Source organism: Trachurus japonicus, chromosome 19 (genome assembly GCF_045865225.1).
Source record: "Trachurus japonicus isolate A0001 chromosome 19, Traja_1.0".
NCBI lineage: Eukaryota > Metazoa > Chordata > Actinopteri > Carangiformes > Carangidae > Trachurus > Trachurus japonicus.
This window is the reverse complement of record NC_140925.1, coordinates 6,099,404-6,121,468: the sequence shown is the minus strand read 5'-3', so window position 1 is coordinate 6,121,468 and position 22,065 is coordinate 6,099,404. Positions and strand designations below refer to the sequence as shown.

Here is a 22,065-nt window from a genome sequence, read left to right as displayed (position 1 = left end):
AGTTAACCTTTACTGATGCTCGCTCTCCCTCTCTCTCTCTCTCCCTCTCTCTGTCTCTGCAGCTCTCGCCCACTGATAAGAGTTTGGAGTTCGACAGAGACTTCCGTATCAGGCACTATGCAGGAGACGTGGTGTAAGTATCTCAGCGCTTTCATTTATTCAGGAAAAGCTTTTACCGATGATTCACCCTCTTTTTGCGCATTTGTACAGTTTTACATATTCATGCCTCAGAGGTCTCGGCTCAAACCACCGTCCTGCACTTTTGCCTCCTTATCAGGAGCAAATGGAGGTTTTTGGTTTTTAAAAAAAAAAGAAACTTGATTCTTGTTTGACAACATGAGAGCTCGACTTGTTCATGCTCTCTCTAACCAAATATCACCCTTCATAACCCAGTTATGATAATATTTTCCACTGCACTGTCACTTTCTAAGCAGGAATGCACAATTACTTTTGTCCCTTGCAGTAGTTGTTAAAACACCTTTGACCTATATAAGTTAATATCATCAACTCAACTCAACTTTATTTATATAGCACTTTAAAACAACCGTAGTTGAAAACAAAGTGCTGTACATTGCGATATAAAACAATTAAAGGCAATAAAATAAATAAAACAGACAGTAGACTAGTTGTTCGATTGTTTTTAAAAGCAATTAGGAACAATAAAACAATAAATAAAAGCAAACCATGAAACACTAAGTTGAAAGCCAGGGAGTAACTAGTTTTAATCATCAATCAATCATCAATAAAGTGTGACAGTACAGACGCACGTGCATCATTCCTGTTGTTGACTTCTATCAGTCCACCACATTAGAATAAAATCACATTAGCGTATGTGTAGTGTGTTTGTTTAGGGTCTAAAGAGTTCAGTGTTTCTTCTTTTTTCTTTATAGTAGTATATATATATAAATGCCTGTATCTAGAATCATGCTGTCATATAATATATAATTATAATATATTATAATTATAATATAATGGCATTTTATATTGACGTCAGCATCATAGGTGGAAACATACAACACAGGAGCAGCCACTGTGAAACATCAAACACTAAACATGAGTCAAGCCGAAGTTCCTGCTTTTTAAGTTATGCAGACTGAGGCGACTGCGCCTGAACACAACTAGTATCAAAATGAATGAAGCTGTATTTAAAGACTCCATTTGACAGTTTCACATTGAATTATAATTATTCCATTTTCTGCACAAAGGAGCCAAAACATCACATAACTTAAAAAATGAAAATGTGGAATAATCTTGATCAGTGTGAATGAGGAAGAATTTGTCAAAGATGATTTTATCTTTTTCACATTTTTCAGCCTGACTGGTGCTTAAAGTTAATTTATTACAAAGTCCCTCCCAGCGCTGCCCCCCCGCTGCTTCTTTAATAGTGAGTTTCAGAAACAGACACAGTTCACTGACTTACAGTATATATATATGCACAACCACATCACGCACTTACACTTGTGTAACATCAATTGACGTCTTCATTGCGACGTGTCCCTGAAAACGACAGCAGCACCACCTCCCAGTCTCTGAAGCACATGGAGGATGAAATGAATAAATCACACATGCTCAGCCTCCAGAAGCCGCTCTCAGGGAAACGTGTTGCGCCCATTCACCAGGGGGCTAAGTGTGTGTGTATGTGTGGCACCCGGGGGACGAGCGGAGGCCGAAGAGCGAGGCCTGACGGGCAGGAAGTGATTGATCCCCGAGCCACTTAGAGCAGAGTTAGCACCTCGGCTATTTATAGCATGTTCACCTCGAACGCTGCACGTTAAATTAGTGTATGTTAACACTATGGGGTAATCATATGGCCAGGATGTGACAGGTGAAGGACACAGAGAAGGACAGTGTGTGTGTGGATGGACATGCATGGACAGAAGTGTGTGTAGGTGTAAGAGTAAGTGTGTTGATGTGTGTTTATGTGTGTGTGCGCAGGTGCATTTACTTGCCTCTCTCTTTTCACAGGTACTCAGTGGTGGGTTTTATTGATAAGAACAAAGACACTCTGTTCCAGGATTTCAAGAGACTGCTCTACAACAGGTGTGACACACACACACACACACACACACACAACTCTTCAGTCACCTCACCACACACTCTTCACTGTATTCTTTGCAGCATTTTGATTACATGACACTCCTCTGGAAAGAACAGCACAGGACGAGTACAACTAATCTCCTCTCAGTTTGCTCTTGTCCTCCTCTTCACTCTGCTGTTTGTCCTGTGCAGAATATAAATACGATGTCTAGTTTTTCCTCACCTGAATTTAAATGACACTCTTTTGTCCAAAACATGGTTTAACACAATGTGCTGCTAACCCTGCAGGCAGCAGCTCTTTGGTTGAACATTGGTTGTGATGACCAGAGTTTTAGGGCGAATTCCAGCTCCTATCTTTACCCTCAAGCTCAACCCTTAATCTTAGTAGCCCTAAGTGTTAAGGGCTATTTTGTGACTTAGAAATGGGACACCCCTTAGCATTAGTTTATTATTATTTTTTATATTTGCACTGTTAACCCTGCCAGTTTAATCATAAGCCACAAATGCAGCTATCATCGACGGGTCCATCAGGTCCATGTTTTTGAAATTGTTGTGGACGATCTGTCAGTTATTACTTTAGTTGGGTTTTTTTGTAGCCTATAAGTTAGTTGAGTTAGTTATAAATTGAAATTCAAACAAATAATCTGTATAAATACCACAACCACAGACATATTCAGCTGAATACCACGGCTTATTGAAAGGTAAACACCAGCTGTAACTACGGGAGATGACATTAGCCCGGTCATCTTATAACATTATTGGTGCAAACATTTTACGTGGCTGTATCTTGATAAAACAACTTAATAACAACATTACCACCGAGAAAAATGATCATTTTCTAACTAAACAATAGCAACATGGCTTGTCCGCATCGGCCGGCTATAGACAAAAGGTAAACAATCCATAAAATGGGCCTAAACTAAGATAATACATTGGTTTTCGTAATATTTATATCTCTATTAACAAAGAAAATACTGCATTCTGGGTAGCCCTTGCTCCCAAGGGTGGTGTCGGACAATCTCAATATTGATGCTGTACAGCCCTCAACTTAACATCCTGAGAATCGGGACGGCATTAGCGCTTTCATTCAAATACGAACACAAGACATTTCTTTCTCTCTTTCTCATTCAGTCTGAAAAATACATTTTTTCATTGAAGGTGAGTTTCTATCCTGAATGTAAAGGTCATCATGGTGGGGAAAGTCTTATATAATCTGGAGGTTGAGAATTCATGTGATAAAAGACAGTCTCACTTATTTTAGTTGTTAAGGCCTCTGTATTAACTAGGGCTGAAACGATTCCTCGAGTAATTCGAGTACCTCGATTACAAAAAATGGTCCGAGGATTTTTTTCTGCCTCGAGGAATCGTTAATTTAGTTGTAGTTCAAGCGGCCGCACGGACTTTCAATGTGGCACAACGTGCGCCGTAACGTAACCTATGAACGTAACCGTGCACGCCCCCCCCCGCGCGGCCGTTCGCCGCGGATGACGGCGGAGATGGGGAGGGGGGCGGCGGCGGCGGCGAGGCGATGGCCGCGATGACGGGGGGACGGTGGCGAGTGGCGACAACACAGCAGAACAATCCTGCCTAGGAGCTATCCATGGTTAGGCTACTTAAAGCAGAAGTGAGTGATATATTTGTGTTAATATAAGTCTTAAATAGTTATATCTTCCGACAGCAATCACTTACATAGAGTGTTTGGTCTGAATCACGGGTCTGTCAGTCACTCTGCTCTGCTCTGAGCCGAGGAGAAAACATTTATCGTATCCTACAGTTTTTATCCAATGAGGAGAGAGAACGGCATGCAGGGCTGTGTGTGCAGCCAAGGGACGCCATGAATGTGGCGACGTATGGGACGAGGACTGTTATGGTGCGTTCAAGGAAACTCGTTTTTTTTCCGACCTGTGAAGTCGTACCAGTTCGATCTGGTACATAGACTGTACAAAAAGACGTACTGGTACTATTTCACGGGTCGGAAGTTACGAGTGGCCGTTATAGTGACTTTCACCGGTAAAACAGGTCGGAAAAACACGAGTGGGTTGCCTGGAACGCTACAAAGTCGTAAGTTGTGACTTGAAGCTGTAATTTATGATTTCAAAAGCCTGCCTGGAACGCAGCATTAGCGAAAACGACCGGATCACTCACTTCTGCTTTAACCAAAGTCTCTTGAAATATCAAACAAAGAAAAGGACTATGGACTGTGGAAGTTTGAATGGCCAAAATACTTAAGTTATCATGACGTGAACCATCTGTTGCGGTGAGACCGTTGATTAGGTAGAAACCTTAACTGGGGGGCGGACGTGGGTGTTTGACTGAGGGAGAAAAAGGCGACAAAAAGACAGAAAATGTCTCTCTATAGGCACTCTAGTTGTAACACGGCCCTTGCATACCACAGCAGCACGTCTTCCATGTTGCAGCATCTCCACAGAAAACATTTTTGATATCTTGAAAGTAATTTAATTTTATTTATTTTTGATATCTTGAAAGTAATTTAATTTAATTTATTTTTATTTGTGTTTTATTTATTCTTATTTATGTTAGCAGCAGTCGCCTCTTTAGTAATGTTTCAAGACCAGAAAATACTTGCTTGTGAATTTAAGAAATAAAAACAGTTGATTCTACAAAAGGAAACCAATTGGTCATTCATTATTGAGTGAAATATGTTATTTTCTCTTGTGTATTCATAATTGCTCTTTAACCAAGCAAAAATACGTTTTATCCGATTACTCGATTAATCGATGTAATTTTCAGTAGAGTACTCGATTACTAAAATATTCGATAGCTGCAGCCCTAGTATTAACCCCTTAACACCCACTGGCCCATCCAAGGCCCCCGTGTTATTTTGTTCTTTTATCACTCGGTAGCTGTGTAGATTTTTCAACCTCCTCTAGCACAAATCTATTTTTCATGTTGTCCTTGTGTCTGTCCAGCTCCAACCCGGTGCTGAAGACGATGTGGCCCGAGGGCAAACTGAGCATCACGGAGGTCACCAAGCGCCCGCTGACGGCCGCCACTCTCTTCAAAAACTCCATGATCTCTCTGGTGGAGAACTTGGCCTGCAAGGTGAGAGGGGGGAAATATAACCACAGAGGATGTGAACTCCACGTCTGCAGAGGTCGTCTGGAGTGGAATAACACAAGGACGTGTTTATCAGAGAAGGCAGAGCAGGGAGAGGAGTTACACCGAACTAGGCCGAACCCTGTGGGACGCTGAGATAGCTGCTGCAACTAACAACAATTTCCTCAGCGCATCAGCTGATTGTTCCGTTGATAAAGCGGCTTATTACAGTTTCCCCAGAATCCAAAGTGTTTTCAAATTGCTTCGGCTGAGCAACCGTTTCAAATCCAAGGGTATCGATAAGGACAGAAGGAAATCCTCCACTTTACAACTCGTGAATTGATAATTAAACCCGTGTCCAGAGCAGCTCCAGGTTGTAGAACACCTCTACACCTCATGGTTGTACTCGTAGTGAACTAGCAGCGTGAGCAGTAAGAGTTATTCATAAGGGAGGCAACAGAGAACCCTCAAATAGATTTTTTATTTTTGCAGGTTTATTGAAAGTGGCCGATCTAATAGATCTTCAGACTTTAAAAAATAATGTGTAAAGCAAAGGACAGATCATTACCAGAACATTTACAGAACTTGTTCAAGCTGGAGGAAGAGGATAACAGATTGAAGCTTGGTTTTAAACATACATTTGCAAGGCTAAGCTTAAAACAAATGTGTATTTCTGTTGCAGGTGTAAAACTCCTGGCATTCGCAAAGCAAGGAACTGAAAAGTTGTACAAGTATATCTCAGTTTAAGAAAATGTTTAAAAAAGAAAAAATAAGCGCAGGCAAAAAAGGAAAACTGCTATTTTGCTTGTTTGTTTGTTAATGCAAGTATAACTATAGAAAGGGGCTGGTACTATAAGTTTTTCTTCATCCTGCTCCTTTTCATTAATAGTGACTTAGTGTACATTATGTAAATATGTGCAACCGTGTGAAGTATGTAAACCATGAATAGAATAAATCAAAATGAAATGAAATGAAACTCACTGTCGCCCCCTGCAGGAGCCGTACTACGTCCGCTGCGTCAAACCCAACGATGTTAAATCCCCGCTGCTGTTCGAGCTGGAGCGCTGCCGCCATCAGGTGGAGTACCTCGGCCTGCTGGAGAACGTCAGGGTGCGACGCGCCGGCTTCGCCTACAGACAGACCTACCCCCGCTTCCTACAGAGGTACCGGCCCATTATTGTCCAAAATAGAAACCTACTGCTAAAGGGGCAACGTGGCAGCCACATAGTCGGGGCGTAGAATACACTCAGTTTCTGGTACAACAACTGAATCTTATTATTTTTATCGTTATAAAACATTTCATTTATTTATTTATTCTATTTTATCCTATTACACCTATCTATTTTACTTCATTTTATCTAGTTTTTTTTCCCTCTTCTTCTCATTTTTTTCGATTTTACTTCATTTTATCTGGTGTTTTCCCCATTGCAAATGATTGAGTGTAAGATAGCGTTTCCTCGATGTCTCTAAAATCCAATCTTCTAAAATGATTGTGTGAATGCGTACAGTATGTGTGTCTCTCTCCCAATATGTGTCCCCTATGTTCCTTGTTTTTATCATGTGAAGCACTTTGAGCTGCTGTGGGCATGAAAAGTACTAAACAAAGCCTGATTGATTGAAAAAACTCAAACATACTGGACAGAGAAATGCAAAAAATCTTCATGTTTGAGAAGTTGAAAATCATTAGCAAATAATTCTGACTAGATGAATAATTTCACGCTCAGACGGATCAAGTTGTTTATCGTGGAGATGTTGTGGTTTCGTTGCTGCACACATACAGGCCTGAGTCAGGACAGTGAGAAATAACAACAGTGAATCCCAGATTATTTAAATCTTGCATCAAACTGAAAAAACACAACACTGTCTGAGAAAACAATGAGATTTGGGAAAAGGAAACACAAATTCAATATTCTCTTTGATTCCCTCATAACTTTTCTTTCCACCGCTGACGTCCAGGCATTTCTCTTTCATCCTCATCTCCCCTTTTCTTCTTCTCCCTCTGCTGATACATATTCCCTCCCTGTGAATGTGGCTGCCAATTAGCCGCTGCAGCTCATCCATTTCACTTAAAGGCTCCTTGCCACTAATTCTGACAGTCAGGTCAAATAGGGGCGGGTCCATTAATTGCAGTAATGAAGTCTTGAGGGAGCGATTGTACCGACTGAGAGTCGTTCCTTTACTTACTCCCTTAGAGGAGCCGTCTCTGTTTTTATTTCTGATGTTCGGCTTTTATTGTCTGCAACGTGTCATTTACCCGACGTAATAAACAACAACATCGTTTCCTCCCAGCTGTAGATTACTCTCATTTCCTGCACTTCTCTCAAGACCATTTAATCTGCTCACTGCTTTTCTTTTCTTCTCCTTCTTTTATAAATATCCCCTTCTACTCATCATCTCTCCGTCCCTTCACCACATCAATAATCTTGCTACTTCCCTCCACTCTTTCCTTTTTCTAGCTCTCTTCATTATCTCACTTTTTCTTCCCCTGTTGCTCTGTTGCGTCTTCATATCCGTCCTCTCAGGTCTCTGATTAGAGTTTAAAGTGCGGCTGCTCGTCTTCACATCCCTCATGTCTCTAACTGTGTTTTTACTTTTCAGCCCACAAACGACTCCCACACTCAAAACAAAACATGAAGAATTAACATTTAGTTATTATGCCCCAGAAACTTCCTGCTATTAACTTCCTTCAAATCTATTTTATGCAACATTTTCCTCGATTTTCTTCCTTGTTATGTCCTTCCTCACTCTTTCTCCACTTTTCCCCTTCCCTACCATCCTCCCTTCTTCCCTCCATATCCCGCTCCATTCATGCTGAGCTCTGTATTTGCTGCTCCACTGGACAAATAGAGGATTGACCTCTGCAACAATTTACTGGCTGATGCCTCTTCTCATTCTTTGTGTTTTCGGACGGCAAACGACTTTAATAACCAGTGCAACAAATAAATGGGCTGGTCAAACTGCAGTCAACACACACACACACACACACACACACACACACACACACACAGACCTACAGAGAGGGTTGCATGAAGAGAAAGTCAATTTTAGATAATGATTTAATTTTAGGACATTTTAAATTAATTATAATGGAAAATATGCGGTTTTACTGATACAATTAGCTGTTTCTCTGATGTAATCCAGTTAATTGTGGCCAGTTTTTTGCATTGAATATGAATTTGATTATTTTATGTAAGGCAAGGCAAGGTATATTTATTTATATAGCGCATTTCATACCAAGACAACTCAATGTGCTTTACATAAAGACAAAACATTTAAAAAGAACAGCATAAAACAGCATAAAAACAAACTTTTTGTGTGAGAAGTGAGAGAAAAAAACAAACAAACATAACATAGCCTACATAATTTTGCATCTGTTTGCAATATTCCTTTTATCACAACTAGCCTAACTTCATTTAAATCATGGTTCAGCTTGTTGAGATAAGTTTGGCTTCCATACTAACAATGCAGATAAATCATTGAAAAAAGCCAAGGACTAGTCGTGCTGCCTGGAACTATGAGTTTCTTTTCTTGAGACGGTGCTCTTTGGTGAAAGGCTGGGTCAGAAGAAAAAAAGAGAAAATACCAAGGCACTCATCTTGAATAAAAATATGAAAATGCCTTTATTGCAGTAAGGGTCAAACATAGTAAAAAAGATGCTTTGGCGCGTGTTGGCTAAGAGCCTTCATCAGGAAGTGTGAGGGTTCACCTTGTTGAGATAAGTTTAGTTTCAATACTAACAATTCATTAGATTCACATGACGTCACTGTGTTTCTGCGCCGCCATATTTGTGTCCGAATCAGGGCAATCTGGGCACAGATCACAGCGTCACGTTACCAGAACAAGTGGAGTAGTAGGAGGAAATCAGCAAGAGACCGAAAATTGACGTTATTTGAAAGATGCCAGGATTATATTGTGCTGTTGACTGTGATAGCAGTCGCCAAAGAAACCCCGGACTGCAGTTTTATTCCATCCCAAAAGACGTAAAATATAGGCGGAATAAACTGCAGGCAGTCTACTGTATCAGTGGCAGCGTGGGCTGTGACAAGTCTCACAAAAAGAGGGGATTCACTTTTTTTTAAATTATAACATGGATATATTGAATTCTGCATTTTGATTACTTTCTTATTAATTAGGCTACTCACTGATTCTGCATTTAGGGTCTTTTATTTCTGTATAACAGACCGTTGCTAAGTAAAACGGGCCGTTGCTAGGGACGCTGCTCTGATCAGCGGAGCAGGGCAGAAGAACTATCAAGGATGTTTACCTTGTGTTTCATTTTTACCAGCTTCAGACTAAAAATGACTTGTAGCTTGTTAGAGGGAGAGTGGAGGCTCTCTGCCTCCCTCACCGCTGCTGGAACCAAACCTGCGATCAGAGCGGACGGGCCAGCGCAGTGTCACAGCTGTGACCAGCTGTGTCTGTGCCACCGCCAGTCCGTGACACAAACGTGTCCCGTATCGTAATCTCTTATGACAGACAGGACTACATAAATGTCCACATCGTAACATTTACATGATAATTCATCAATCTACTGATTGATTATCAAAAGCTCGTTGAAAACAACTACACACGACTCGACAGGAGGAGGGTGAGGAGCAAACAGCGGAGAAGTGACCGGACTAAGGACTTTGATCAACATTACGTCTCAAATTAATTAATTAATTCATAAACTGTGTAATAAGTGTGATAATATAGAGTTAGTCTGTTGTTATAGAGATATAAACCCAGACAGGATGTATGAAACACTGTCATTTTGTCAAGAAACTGTCATTTCCATCCTGCGGTTTGCATGCTGTCATATGAGGAGACCTGTCAAATCGGACACAAATATGGCGGCGGTCCCTTTGACGTGACGTCACTGCAACCCATGAATACAGATAAACCATTATTATTATTTTCAGTGTTCTTAGTTTTATTGCTACCATGGCAACCTCCTCTGTTTATGTCTCGGTTGCCGTGAGACGCTGCTGTTTTCTTTTAAAACAGGAATTCCAAAAGAAATGAAAACAACCAGTTCCTAGATAGAATATCGAGCCTCCCCAGGCGATCCACACTTCACACGTTGAGTCTGTTCAGCCGCTACTTGAACCAGCTTCCACCTCCACTTCCACAATGGGTCCACATCGCAACCGGAAGCAACGAAAACCAAAAAAGACAAAAGGAAAGGAGAAGAAGGAGAAAAAACCTGCGGCGGCGGCGGCACTGAGCAGCGACTCAAAGAACAAGGTGGAGGAGCTCATGAGACAAAACGCTTTCCTGAAAGGTCGTCTGCTGGAATACCACGGGAAACGTCGGCCGACGGCTCATAAGACGGCGACCGCGTTGCCGTCCAGCACGGAGCTGAAGGTGATTTGTCAGGGGATGCCCGGCGCCCGCAGCGTAAAGGTCAAGGACAAGCAGCAGAGAAGCCGCGCCGACAGGAACGTGAGGTGCGTCTGTGCTCAAAGTCAGCGCACGAATGATGTGACCCAGGCTGGAGAGAAGAGCAAACTGAGCGAACTCCTCCAGACCGGAGCTGGAAACTGCGGGGATTCTGCCGGCGATCGGGATGAGGGCCGTGAAGTTGTGCAGCTGAGAAAGGCTCTCTTTGACGCTCAGAGGGCCCTCAGTTTGGAGAGGAGACGGGTCCAGGAGCTGAGGGCCGAGCTTCAGAAGAAGACGAAGACCACGCGTTTGGGCAACGAGGTGCTGCAGAGTGAACAAAAGAAGTTGAATAAGGTGCGTGAAGCTGCGACCATCGCCCACGAGACACAAGAGGAGGTGGAGATCCAGCAGCCGGAGGAGAGCGCCCCTCTTCTGCAGCCGGTGGAGGAACCCCGGCAGCTCCAGCAGCAGCTCCAGAAGGAGGAGGAGGAGGAGCCGGAAACAGATGTGGCCTCGACGCAGGAGAACCCAGAGAGCACGGAGAGCCCGGAGAACCAAGGGTCGGAGGGATCGGACAAGACCCGGAGGAAAAGGTCGTGGCTGAGCAGGCTCTTCAGACTCCGCAGATGAACTTTTTCTTTCCTTCAAGAGCATTGAGATAAAAATTTAGAAACAAATTGAAGCAATTCTTGTTTCTTTCATGTCTGTAGAGAAGTAACGACACTTTCAAAGGTTATTTTTTATAGAAATAATTGATTATTAATTAATTGTTGCTCAAAATCTGTCACTGTGAATATGCAATTTCACAAAAATTTAGATTTTAAACCCAAAACACGGGTGCAATGAAAAAGAAGAAATCTAAATAAGGATAAGAAACTTAAAGAGGAAACATAAAGAGGAATGAATTAAAGAATAACAGCTAATGTGGAAATGTAAAGGCCAAATAACCAAATATAAAAGAATAACCACAGACCGGTTGATTGACAACAAGCAACAGGGGAAAAGCAGGCCGAGTGTTGCCGAGGCGGGGTGGGGATCTGAAGGTTGGTCTGGTCTGGCTTTAACGTCTTGGTGGAAGTGACTGAATAACACCTCCTGCCTGAAGCTGTGCATCACTCAGCTGTCAAGGCTCCTACATGACAAGCCGTGGCCGCGGGGCGCAGACGCACAGTATGTTGTGCAGCTCTAATCAGTTTGCATCTAATCTAATCTAATCTTTGCAGCTAATCAGTCTCATCTCCAGCAGCCATCACAAAATCACCCACCATGCACCAGCAAAACCGTGCCCACAGTAGTTTTTTTTGCTGGTAATAGTTTTGTCCTCTGACCTTGATTAAAAGCAGCATTAAAACACTCGGGTTGGTTTTGTAATTACTGGTGAGTTGTTGATGTAAAACATTTTAATACGCTTGGAAAAATTACCCCGTTGTAATGTGTGTAATGCAACAAAACAGAAAGCAGTGGATGACCCGCGTTAATAACTCATGTTTTATTCACACAGACGCTCCAACACCTGACAATGTAAGTCTGTTTACATGCTGATTAGCAGTAATTAGTTTGCAAGCGGAGGACCCGCTCTCGCACTCAGTTTTATAGACAAACACTGATCATTTCAGCCAATATTTGCTTTTTAACATGAACACATGACATGAACAAATGTTCCCTGATGTCATTTACTAAAAATTAACTGAAAATCAATAACAACTATGAACAAAAATGATAAAAAATCTGTAAATTTAGATTTTCTACTTTATAGACTTGTGCATTAAGGACAAACAGTGTGAGGTCAGAGCTTTAAAGGGATAGTTCAACATTTTGGCAAATTGGCCCATTGCCATAATCGCTATAGTCTTAGCAGTAGGTTTGTTACCTTTATTTGTCGGTGCAAGCAATTTTTAGTACAAATACACAATCCAACAACTCCACAACGCTCTGGTGGACAAGTTGTGACCTGCACTTTCACCACGCTGTGAGATAATAACAGAATGTTACGAGACAGAGTTGTTTTCGAGGCAAATGCAGAGACTGCTTGCCGAAAAACCGACCCTGAAGGCAACACGCATCAGCGGTTTTGCATGAATTTACCTCTAAAACAACTCTGTCTCGTAACGTTTTGTTATTATCTCATAGCGTGGTGAATGTGCAGGTCACAACTTGTCCACGAAAGTGTTTTGGAGTTGTTGAATTGTGTCTTTGATGAGTTTGATGAGGGAAACCAAAATGTTGAACTATCCCTTTAAGAATAAACAGTGTGAGGTCAGAGCTTTAATATAGAGACGAGCAAGTGGACAGATGTGCATCTGTAGAGTTTGAAGCATTGAGTGAGTGTCAATGCTTTGAGTGTTTCACTTCAGAAAATACCCATAATGCTTCACTCACTGACACACACACACACACACACACACGCACACACACACACACACACACACACACACACACTGCACTAACACATACATTGTGTAATAGATGAGATCCTAAGCCTGAAAGAGAGTCATCAGATATCTCTGCACAGTTTGACCCAAAGAGCATGATAACATTGACACAGAAACACGCACACATACACACTTACATGACACTTAATATCAAAATAGTACACAAACACTTGTTGTGCGTAGCCTCGCCCGTCCTCCCCCAGCTGTCACATTCGCCCACTGACCCTCGGTGGAGGATGGAGGATTAGATAATGAGTCTTTTTGCGTAACAAGTCATCCAACTCTGTCACTGCAGCCGCCCTCACTCAACGTCTTTGGACTGGCTCTTACATCACCCAGCGCTGCCAGTTGGTCGGCTGTGAAATGATACAGGATGCAGTCTGTCACAGAGAGTCACTGCTGTCTCTGGAGCGTCCAAGTCTTTACATGAAACAAAGGTTTTGATCTGGTCATTTCACAAGCGAATGAGTCACGTAGATTCTCAGCTGTGGAAATTTAAAGATTTTTAATCAACTGTTTTCAGAAGCAATTAATTGTTCACTGCAAAAACTCAAAATCTTTCCAACAATATTTGTCTTATTTCTTGTCAAAATGTCTCATTTCTAGTCAAAATTAAACTCTTTTCACTTAAAATAAGAATCATCACAATAAAAATGAACTTGTTTTTAGATAATTTTCATTTGTTTCAAACAAATTTTCACTTGAGATAAGTAGAAAAATCTGCCAGTGAAAGCCAAGTTTTTTGTGCTTTGTAATAAGGAAGAAAAACTTGATCCACTATCAGATTTTTCTACTTATTTCAAGTGAAAATATGCTTGGAAGAAGTCAAAAGTGTCTAAAAAACAAGCTACTTTTTAATGTGATGAGTCTTATTCTAAGTATAATGAGATTTGTTTTGCCTAGAAATGACATTTTGACTAGAAATAAGACAAATATTCGTGATAAGATTTTGAGATTTTGAGTTAAAGCCTATTTCTAGGTAAAATAGCAAACATGATCATATTTTGAATGTTTTGGAGTCTTACTTTAAACACAGCGATGACACTAAATACATAAATATATACTGTATATAATAAATGAAGCTGTCATCTGTTTGGAAAAGGCCTTTTATTTTGGTTCAGCAGAAGCGTTATCTCCTCCCCCTCTGGTGGAGAGTTTCTCAGTCTCCAAACTGCCCACTCACATCGCAGGAGCCTTATTTTTGTTGACGTGCAGATCAGCACTGGAGGGAGTTTTGGGTGCGACAGCAGCCTGGGCCGTGTCAGGACAAACTCAGCCCTGGTGACCGCCCATCAGCCCCAACATGAAGTCTAGATTCATCAGTTTATGATATAAATTCAGTCTCAGTTCAGCCTCTTCTGGACTTTAATAAAAACAAAAAGTTGAAGATATTAAAGCCTTTAAAACGTCAACTTTCCTCTCTATAGCTCTGAGGAGTCTTCAGACTGTGATTTGACCACATACCCTGGTGCGCTGGGCTGTAATAATTAATTCCTTTGTCCGTGTACTAAATGATATAATTTCCATGGCACCCTGCCAGAGGCTGAGTCCCCTACTTGGTAATTAAGATTTATACAGCACTATACAGTCTCCCAAGCTCTACTTTATTTTCTATTTCAGATATAATATAATATGGCCTCAAGTAGGAGATGCATTTTTTTTTCTCCTCCTGACCAAAGGAGCAAAATGAATTTAAATAAGCACACAGGGACACGTGCAAATGATTCAATTACACTGACTCTAAGAAATTATTCTGGATTTTGAGTTGTAATATTTCTTCCTCGTTGACAGTGTTTGATGTTCATTTTGTGTTAAATTAACTTAATACCACGACGAGTGCACAGCCAAGTGCAGCTGAGCATGGCTGAGATAAATGCTAATGAATGCTGGAATGCTATCATATTTACTGTATGTTCACCGTGTTAAAGGGATAGTTCAACGGTTTGGCAAATTGGCCCATTGCCGTAATCCCTATAGTTTTAGCAGTAGGTTTGTTACCTTTAATTGTCGGTGCAAGCTATTTTTAGAACGGAAGAGCAGAGCCGCAAGCTGCTCAGAGCTACGCTATGGGGGCTCATGGGATTTCTTGGTTTCCCTCATCAAACTCATGAAATACACAATCCAACAACTCCAAAACGCTCTGGTGGACAAGTTTCGACCTGCACATTCACCACGCTATGAGATAATAACAGAACGTCACAAGACGGAGTTGTTTTCGAGGTAAATTCAGAGACTGCTTGCTGAAAAACTGCCTCGACGGGAACGCACATCAGTGGTTTTGCACGAAATTACCTCTAAAACAATTGGCAATTGGCAATGGGCCAATTTGTAAACTATCCCTTTAAATTAGCACTGCACACAGATGTGATGATGCAGGTTCTCCTTCCTGCATTAATCTATATTTTAAAATTAACCCCGCCCCCCTCTCGTCTTTCCTGCAGATACAAGATGATCTCTGAGTTCACGTGGCCGAACCATGACCTGCCGTCGGACAAGGACGCGGTGAAGAGGCTGATGCAGGGCTGCGGGTTCGACCACGACGTGGCCTACGGCAAGACCAAGGTCTTCATCCGCACGCCGCGCACCCTCTTCAGCCTGGAGGAGCAGAGGGCTGAGATGGTCCAACGCATCGTCCTCTTCCTCCAGAAGGTGAGAGAGTGTGAGCAGACCACAGATAACTGATGTTACAGCTTCAAACGGTCGCATTACCGATGCAGCTCGGCTCTGTTCCTCTGGGAAATTAATAATTTTTCAAAGTTATAAATATAAAAGGAACATCTGTTTGGAAGTTGTCAGCGCTTCGTTACATCGCCCTGATTTTATTTTTCTTCTTTCCCTTGAATCTGAACCATTGAGTTGGAAAATTTCCCTTTTTGAACATATTTGGCAATTACAGAAGAGTCTCTATTCACAAACATCTGTCTTTGTGAATGGCACTGATTGCCAATCATCATCATCATCATCATCGTCTGTTTTCTGATTAAGGCCGTGAAACGAGATCACAGGGGTGTTGTACTGTAGGAGTCGTGGCCTGAGTCGTGTTTTCATTGGAATTCACCAGCTCTTGTTCTGCATATGAATCACCTGAGGGACTTCAGAGACTCCCACTGTTCAAATTTACACAAACGCTGAGGTATATTCGTATCCGATCTTGTATTATTAGCGTTATTCTTTGTCTCTCAGGGAGACGGTCTCTGCCTCTTCTTCATCTTCTTCTCTGTCTGGGTTTTCACCCACACAGCTCTTGTAAAACTTACGAGACGGGACGAGTGGATCTCAGATTCACAACTTGAGATGTTTTTAAAGAGTTTTTGGGGACAGGAGCCACGGACGCTTATGTCTGATAAAAGCTGATTGTTCACTTCATTCCCATATTTCAGATAGTTTAGCTTTGCTGCATCCTATGAGGGATCAGAGATGCATAAATACAGAAAAGTAGAAATGCATAGATTAGTAAACAAACAACCAAAATGCTTAAAGGGAATAAGGGATAGTTCAACATTATAGCAAATTGGCCCATTGCCATAATCCCTTTAGTTTTAGCAGTAGGTTTGTTACCTTTGATTGTCGTGCAAGCTATTTTTAAAACGGCCTATAGTCGTGGTGAATGTGCAGGTCACAACTTGTCCACCAGAGCGTTTTGGAGTTGTTGGATTGTGTATTTGATGAGTTTGATGAGAGAAACCATTAGCCTCCGTAGCGTAGCTCTGAGCAGCTCGCCGCTCTGCTCTGCCGTTCTAAAAATAGCTTGCACCGACAATTAAAGGTGACGAACCCACTGCTATGACTATAGGGATCATGGCAATGGGCCAATTTGCCAAAATGTTGAACTATCCCTTTAAATTAAAAGGGGGAAAAAAACTGATGGGAAGAATAACAACAAAAAAACCCAGTGTGTTGTTTTTGTGTGTTTTTCACTTAACCAACATGTTGACTGGTTCAGACGTGTTTTGCTTTTTATGTAAATTAGTGCTATTTAATTAACATGTTGCTAATCAAGTGATAATTGATAATTGGCGTTTATTGAGCAAATCGGCCAAATCAGCTTTCATGGCGTTGTGAATTGAAGTTTTTATTTTACAGACAAAACAATTAATCAAAAAAGAAACGACTCTATTATAGAAAATTACAGTGATTAAGAGTTTCAGGCTTGATACGAAGCATTTGTTTTGCTGTTTATCTTGTTTCTGTGTGACCAGTATGTTCAGTTTTTAGTTGTTTTTTTGTTTCCTCCAGCTGGACATGTTTTTAAATGAGCTGCCATGAATATTGATCACTGTGTGTCTGTCTCCGGTGAACCAATCACACGTCGGTGATTGGATGAGGAGGACGCTGCGCCGCCGCCCGTATCTTGGTGCAAATCGGGCTGCGTTTGCTGACATGTGTCGGGGTCCGGAGTGCCGAGCCAAAACTTTGTGACTTTGATAGATGGAGAGATGAGTTTGTAAACGTGGAGCACCGCTCTCGCTCTCTCGCTGTCAAATTAAGGACACGCTATGCAAATCTCCCGGACGCTTCGAGGCAGCAACAGTGTCAGTCTGTCAACACTGTTGCTGGTGTGTGTGTGTAGAGGAGTGTGTGTGTGCACATCTGCAAAGGCAGTTGAAGCAAATCAGAGGTGCAGAGGTGTGGGCTCCAGTCACATGACTTGTGACGAATTTGACGACTTCAGACTCGACTCGTGACTTCACAGCCTCCCCCATAGCCACAAATTAAAAATGATTTCATTATTTTGATGTATTAGGAAATCTAGCCTGGCATCTGGAAATCCCAGATCCATCCTGAACCAATCACATACCAGCTAATCATGTTCCACGTGACAATGCTCTTGTTTTTATTTTAATAGAGAAGAGACTGTCCTGTCCTGTGGTCTGTGCAAAACCAACTATTCACTCATTATATATTCAGATATTCAGTTTACCACTACAAAAGATGAAGAAATCCAACACATATTTACATTTTAGGAGCCTCGGATTTTAAGAAACTCCAAATGAAAACATCATTTTTGTTGCATAAAAGAAAACTCCTCAGGGCACCGTTAGTTTTCTGTTTCCTGTCAGATCCTAACATTGATATGATTCATAAAATCACATCATTGTACTTGTATAATGTGTGACAATGCTCTTGTTTTTATTTTTGATTTTATGGCAGGATTTCCCTCAGATTGCCAAAGCAAGAGACAAATAAAATGGAAAATTGAGGGTTAGTGTAGAGTTGTGTTTCTTGAGTAGAAATGAGTTTCCAGTTGTTCTAATGGGGAAAATAAGCTTAATTCTCATAATAGGATAAAGAAAAAAATAAATGTGCCCTTTTCCTTTTTGTTAAGTTCAGTTTATAGAAGAAACGGGGAAATACTGAGAAATGCGGAATTCATAATTTGTGTAAATTGAATAAACACACTCTGTTAAAAAGAGTGTGATTTAGAGTATGCGTGACTTGTTTAGGACTTGAAAATGAAACTTTAGGATTTTAGACTTTCCTGTCTTGACTCTAGAAGCAGTAGATCCTACAGCCGGTTTCCCCCAAACCATCATTATACTATAGGATTCCTCCACACCATGTTGCTTTCATGTCCTTCTCATGGGGGATCTCCCACAATGAAAGGGCTTCTTCCAGCCAAATTGACTTCTGTAGCTGATTGATTGGTCGACCTGCGTATTGATCTGCCTGACCCTTTGCGGGCTCTTCCCACAGACGTAGCGGTCTCTCGTCTCCCTCAGGAGAATCCTCCCCGGTATCTCCCAGGATAAGCAGCTTTGATAATGAAGGGGAAAGCCCAGAGGAGCTGCAGCTTTTCCACCAAAACAAACACAACAGCCGCGCGGCGCAGGTGTCGGAGCAGGCGTATTTAATCTTGCCCTCTGTCAGCACTAAGTCCAGGTAATGCGGTAGTATGCGCCTCTCGCATGTACAATACTGTATACACACAAACGTGCACAGCTCCCGCTCGTGCAGCAACAACACACAGAGTCAAATAGCGGCGTATAGCAGCCGAATTGACTCCTGTATCCATCCCGCTGTGTTAACTCCCAACAAACATCCCAGCCTGAGTCTGATCTGCTGTGCCAAGCAATCCCCTTATCAGCACCTGGCACACCACACGGCCTTCTGCCAGTCGGGACCGCGCTGCCAGGACGGTCAGGCTCAGCCACACACTCCTCGTCCCTCCTCGTCCCTCCGTCTGCCTCGTGGATTTGTAATAATGCCACTTAGTTTGCCCCATCAAACAACTAAAAAAAAAAAACCTGCAGAAGACGGGGTGAGTCGTGAGTCGTCCAAATTGGGAGAACATCTTGTTTTTCTGTGCCTGTGCCCTTCTTTTACCCCTTTAGTTCATCATAACCTCTTCTCCTGTGAGGATGAGGAGGAGGAGGATGTGAGGGGCTCCTACACAGCTTCCATTTAATCCTCCCATTTTCTCCTCCATCCTTCAATCATTTCTTTCTCCACGTCCTCAAACTCACCTCATCTCTCCGATCTTGTTGTGCAACATCCATTCAATCCAACCCGGGCCTAGAATTTATTACTATTATTATGACAATCAGGCCGCGGGTACATTACGGCTGATTGCTCCACGTCCTCCTGTGTGCAGCCGTGCATCCACAACAACCGCTGAAATTTCCACTTCGGACTAAAAAACACCTCAATCATCACCACTTGAAGAAAATAATAGCAACTGGAAGGAACAGCCCCCCTCCCCTTGCAAAAAAAAAGCACACTCTCACTCTATAAAAATACATATGTCATAAATTAAACATAGACCACCCCCTCTTCCACCTTCCCTCTGTGTTAAAATGAATATTTCATAAATTCAAGCTCAGCCATCCACATCACAGTAACTGTCGCTGCTCGTCAAGAAGAGCAACAATGACGAGCACCGAGACCCCTACCCCCCCTACCCCCCCAGTGTATCCTGAGCCGCAGCTTTAATTGCTTTCCTAAGCTTTACATAGTCTGGGTGTAGCAGCAGGTTTAGAGGGATACGTCGCCGTAGTAGCGGGCTTCCACAGCGCGGCCACGGGGGGCTTGTCTGGGCTGCAGCTAAATGAATAAGTCTATAAAGGATAAAGAGCCACGTTTTATTACTTTGTGTTGTTTCTCCCGCTGCGTGAGCTTTGTCTTGAGGCTATAAATTGTTCAATAATAACTAAAGTCTTGTTTTGGGAGCACCTGACTGGCATGAAAAGGGAGCGATGATCTGTGCTCTCCAGCTACTTAGCAGCGGGGCTAACATCGCTCCTCCACCTCCTCCTTCCTCCTCCTTCCTCCTCTGCTCATCTGTCCTGAGCTGATCTGTCTGCTGCCAGAGCTCAGCAGAAACATGATCTCTAATCTTCTGATCCCCTCTGAACCTGCAGAGAGCTGTAGTTATCATCCTGAGCTATCGCCTCCACAAAAAAACTTCAACGCCGCTGCAGATCAAAAGATGTTTTACAACAATCACACCGCTGGATTTTTCTGGAAGAAATAAAGAAGAGAAGGTTGTGATGAGAAAACCAACGTTTCTTCTCCTTTTGTTCTACCTTGTTTCCACTGATCCTGACTTTAGTTTATAGTTTAGTGCAAGACGAGACTTTGCTTCTTTGCAAACTCTGAGCACATTTTGTATTTTGCACTTATTTTTCTGATCTCTCATCGTGTTATTGATTTTTTTTTTTTTCAAGCGTATAAACCGGACTGACTTTGTGCTGTAGCCTAAAAATAACCAACAGAAACACAATACCTTTGGCGAGTATGAAATCTCTAAAAGACCGTAACCATGGGACTTTCTCCATGGCAACTCACATTTGGCTCACGGCCAGACATAACAGTTTTCTTTTTCCTTGTTGTTATTTTAACAGATTTTGCTTCTGTTTGTCCTCACACATTTTTTTTTTCCTCACGATATTTTTCATTTTCTAAAATAACACTTGCAATAGAGAAGAGACTGTGGTCTGTGGGTGCAGGATGCTGCTGATAATATGGTTTAAACATCACTAGTGAGCAATTAAAACAGATCAATAGTCCAAAAACCCAACTATTCACTTGTTATTTATTCAGATATTCAGTTTACTACTTCATAAGATGAAGAAATTCAACATATATTTACATTTTAGGAGCCTCAGATTTTAAGAAACTCCAAATGTAAACATAATTTTTGTTGCATGAAAGAAAACTCCTCAGGGCACTGTTAGTTTTCTGTTTCCTGTCAGTTCCTAACATTCATAAAATCACATCATTGTACTTGTGTAACACTGAAAATAACCCTCACATCAGCTGTTTTACTGTACACCACGATTCCCCTCTTCACATTGATTTTTATTGTGTGTCCTTCAAACATGTTTGACTAATGTGTGTTATTTTAGGGCCCACACTGCTGACCACTGGCAATATTCTTCCAATCTATCTGGCCCCGGTCTCCATCTAATTGATGGATGAGCCATCCCGAGCCGTTCAATTTCAATCCTCACTCCCCGTCCCTTCCAATGAGATTGTTCGCTTCAAGATCAGTTTGAACGCATTTGTCTCACGCCATTAGCGAGCATTAGCCCTGAGCTAAAAAAAAAAAATCACAATGACACATAATGCAGAGTGGGGAGGAGGGGGGAGAGGGGGTCACAAGTGAAGGAATGAGGGATCAGCATGATGTTGATGTTACTGCCGGGTGCGTGCCGCTCACCCGAGCACTTTATTGATTTATGATAATGAGCGCTGGCCCGAGCCCCGGCCTCGCTGTGACTGGCCTGTGGTGGGAGGGAGCACGTTGCAGTCTCACTAAATTGTGTCACACACTCTTGGTTCCTCCTCCTCCTCCTCCTCCCTCTCGCCCCGCCCACCTTGTATATCGAGCATGTCACTGGAAAAACCAGCTCAATATCCCCAGAGGACGTGGAAACTCAGGCGTTCAGCAGTGGATTGCAGTCGAGTGTGGCTGGCAGTCACAATGTCACAATTTGGTCATTCAGGTGTTTTTTTTATTGTTGTTCCCCATCGGGGCGACAGGCAGCGAGGTGAAGGGCTGTTTGTGTGTTTTGGGTCGGACCTGGTTCAGTAAACAGCCTTTTATCAGAGCTGCAGTCTCACCCTCCTGTTGTCCTTCTGTTCCCTTCCTCCATCCTTCCTTCTTTCCTTCCTTTCTCCCTTCCTTCTTTCCACAATCCCTTTTCCCTTCCTTCTTTCCTCCCTTCTTTCCCTT

At 42.2% G+C, this 22,065-nt stretch overlaps 1 protein-coding gene across 1 annotated transcript in view; it reads left to right on the top strand.

Annotated features, from left to right (window-relative positions):
- The window catches only part of myo1d (myosin 1D), a 110,798-nt gene that overhangs the window by 44,089 nt on the left and 44,644 nt on the right, over positions 1-22,065 (top strand). The window contains exons 12-16 of the mRNA XM_085761561.1: positions 63-133; positions 1,966-2,040; positions 4,968-5,100; positions 6,091-6,257; positions 15,332-15,539. Coding sequence (XP_085617687.1) covers positions 63-133; positions 1,966-2,040; positions 4,968-5,100; positions 6,091-6,257; positions 15,332-15,539 — 654 coding nt within the window. The remainder of the gene's footprint in view (positions 1-62; positions 134-1,965; positions 2,041-4,967; positions 5,101-6,090; positions 6,258-15,331; positions 15,540-22,065) is intronic.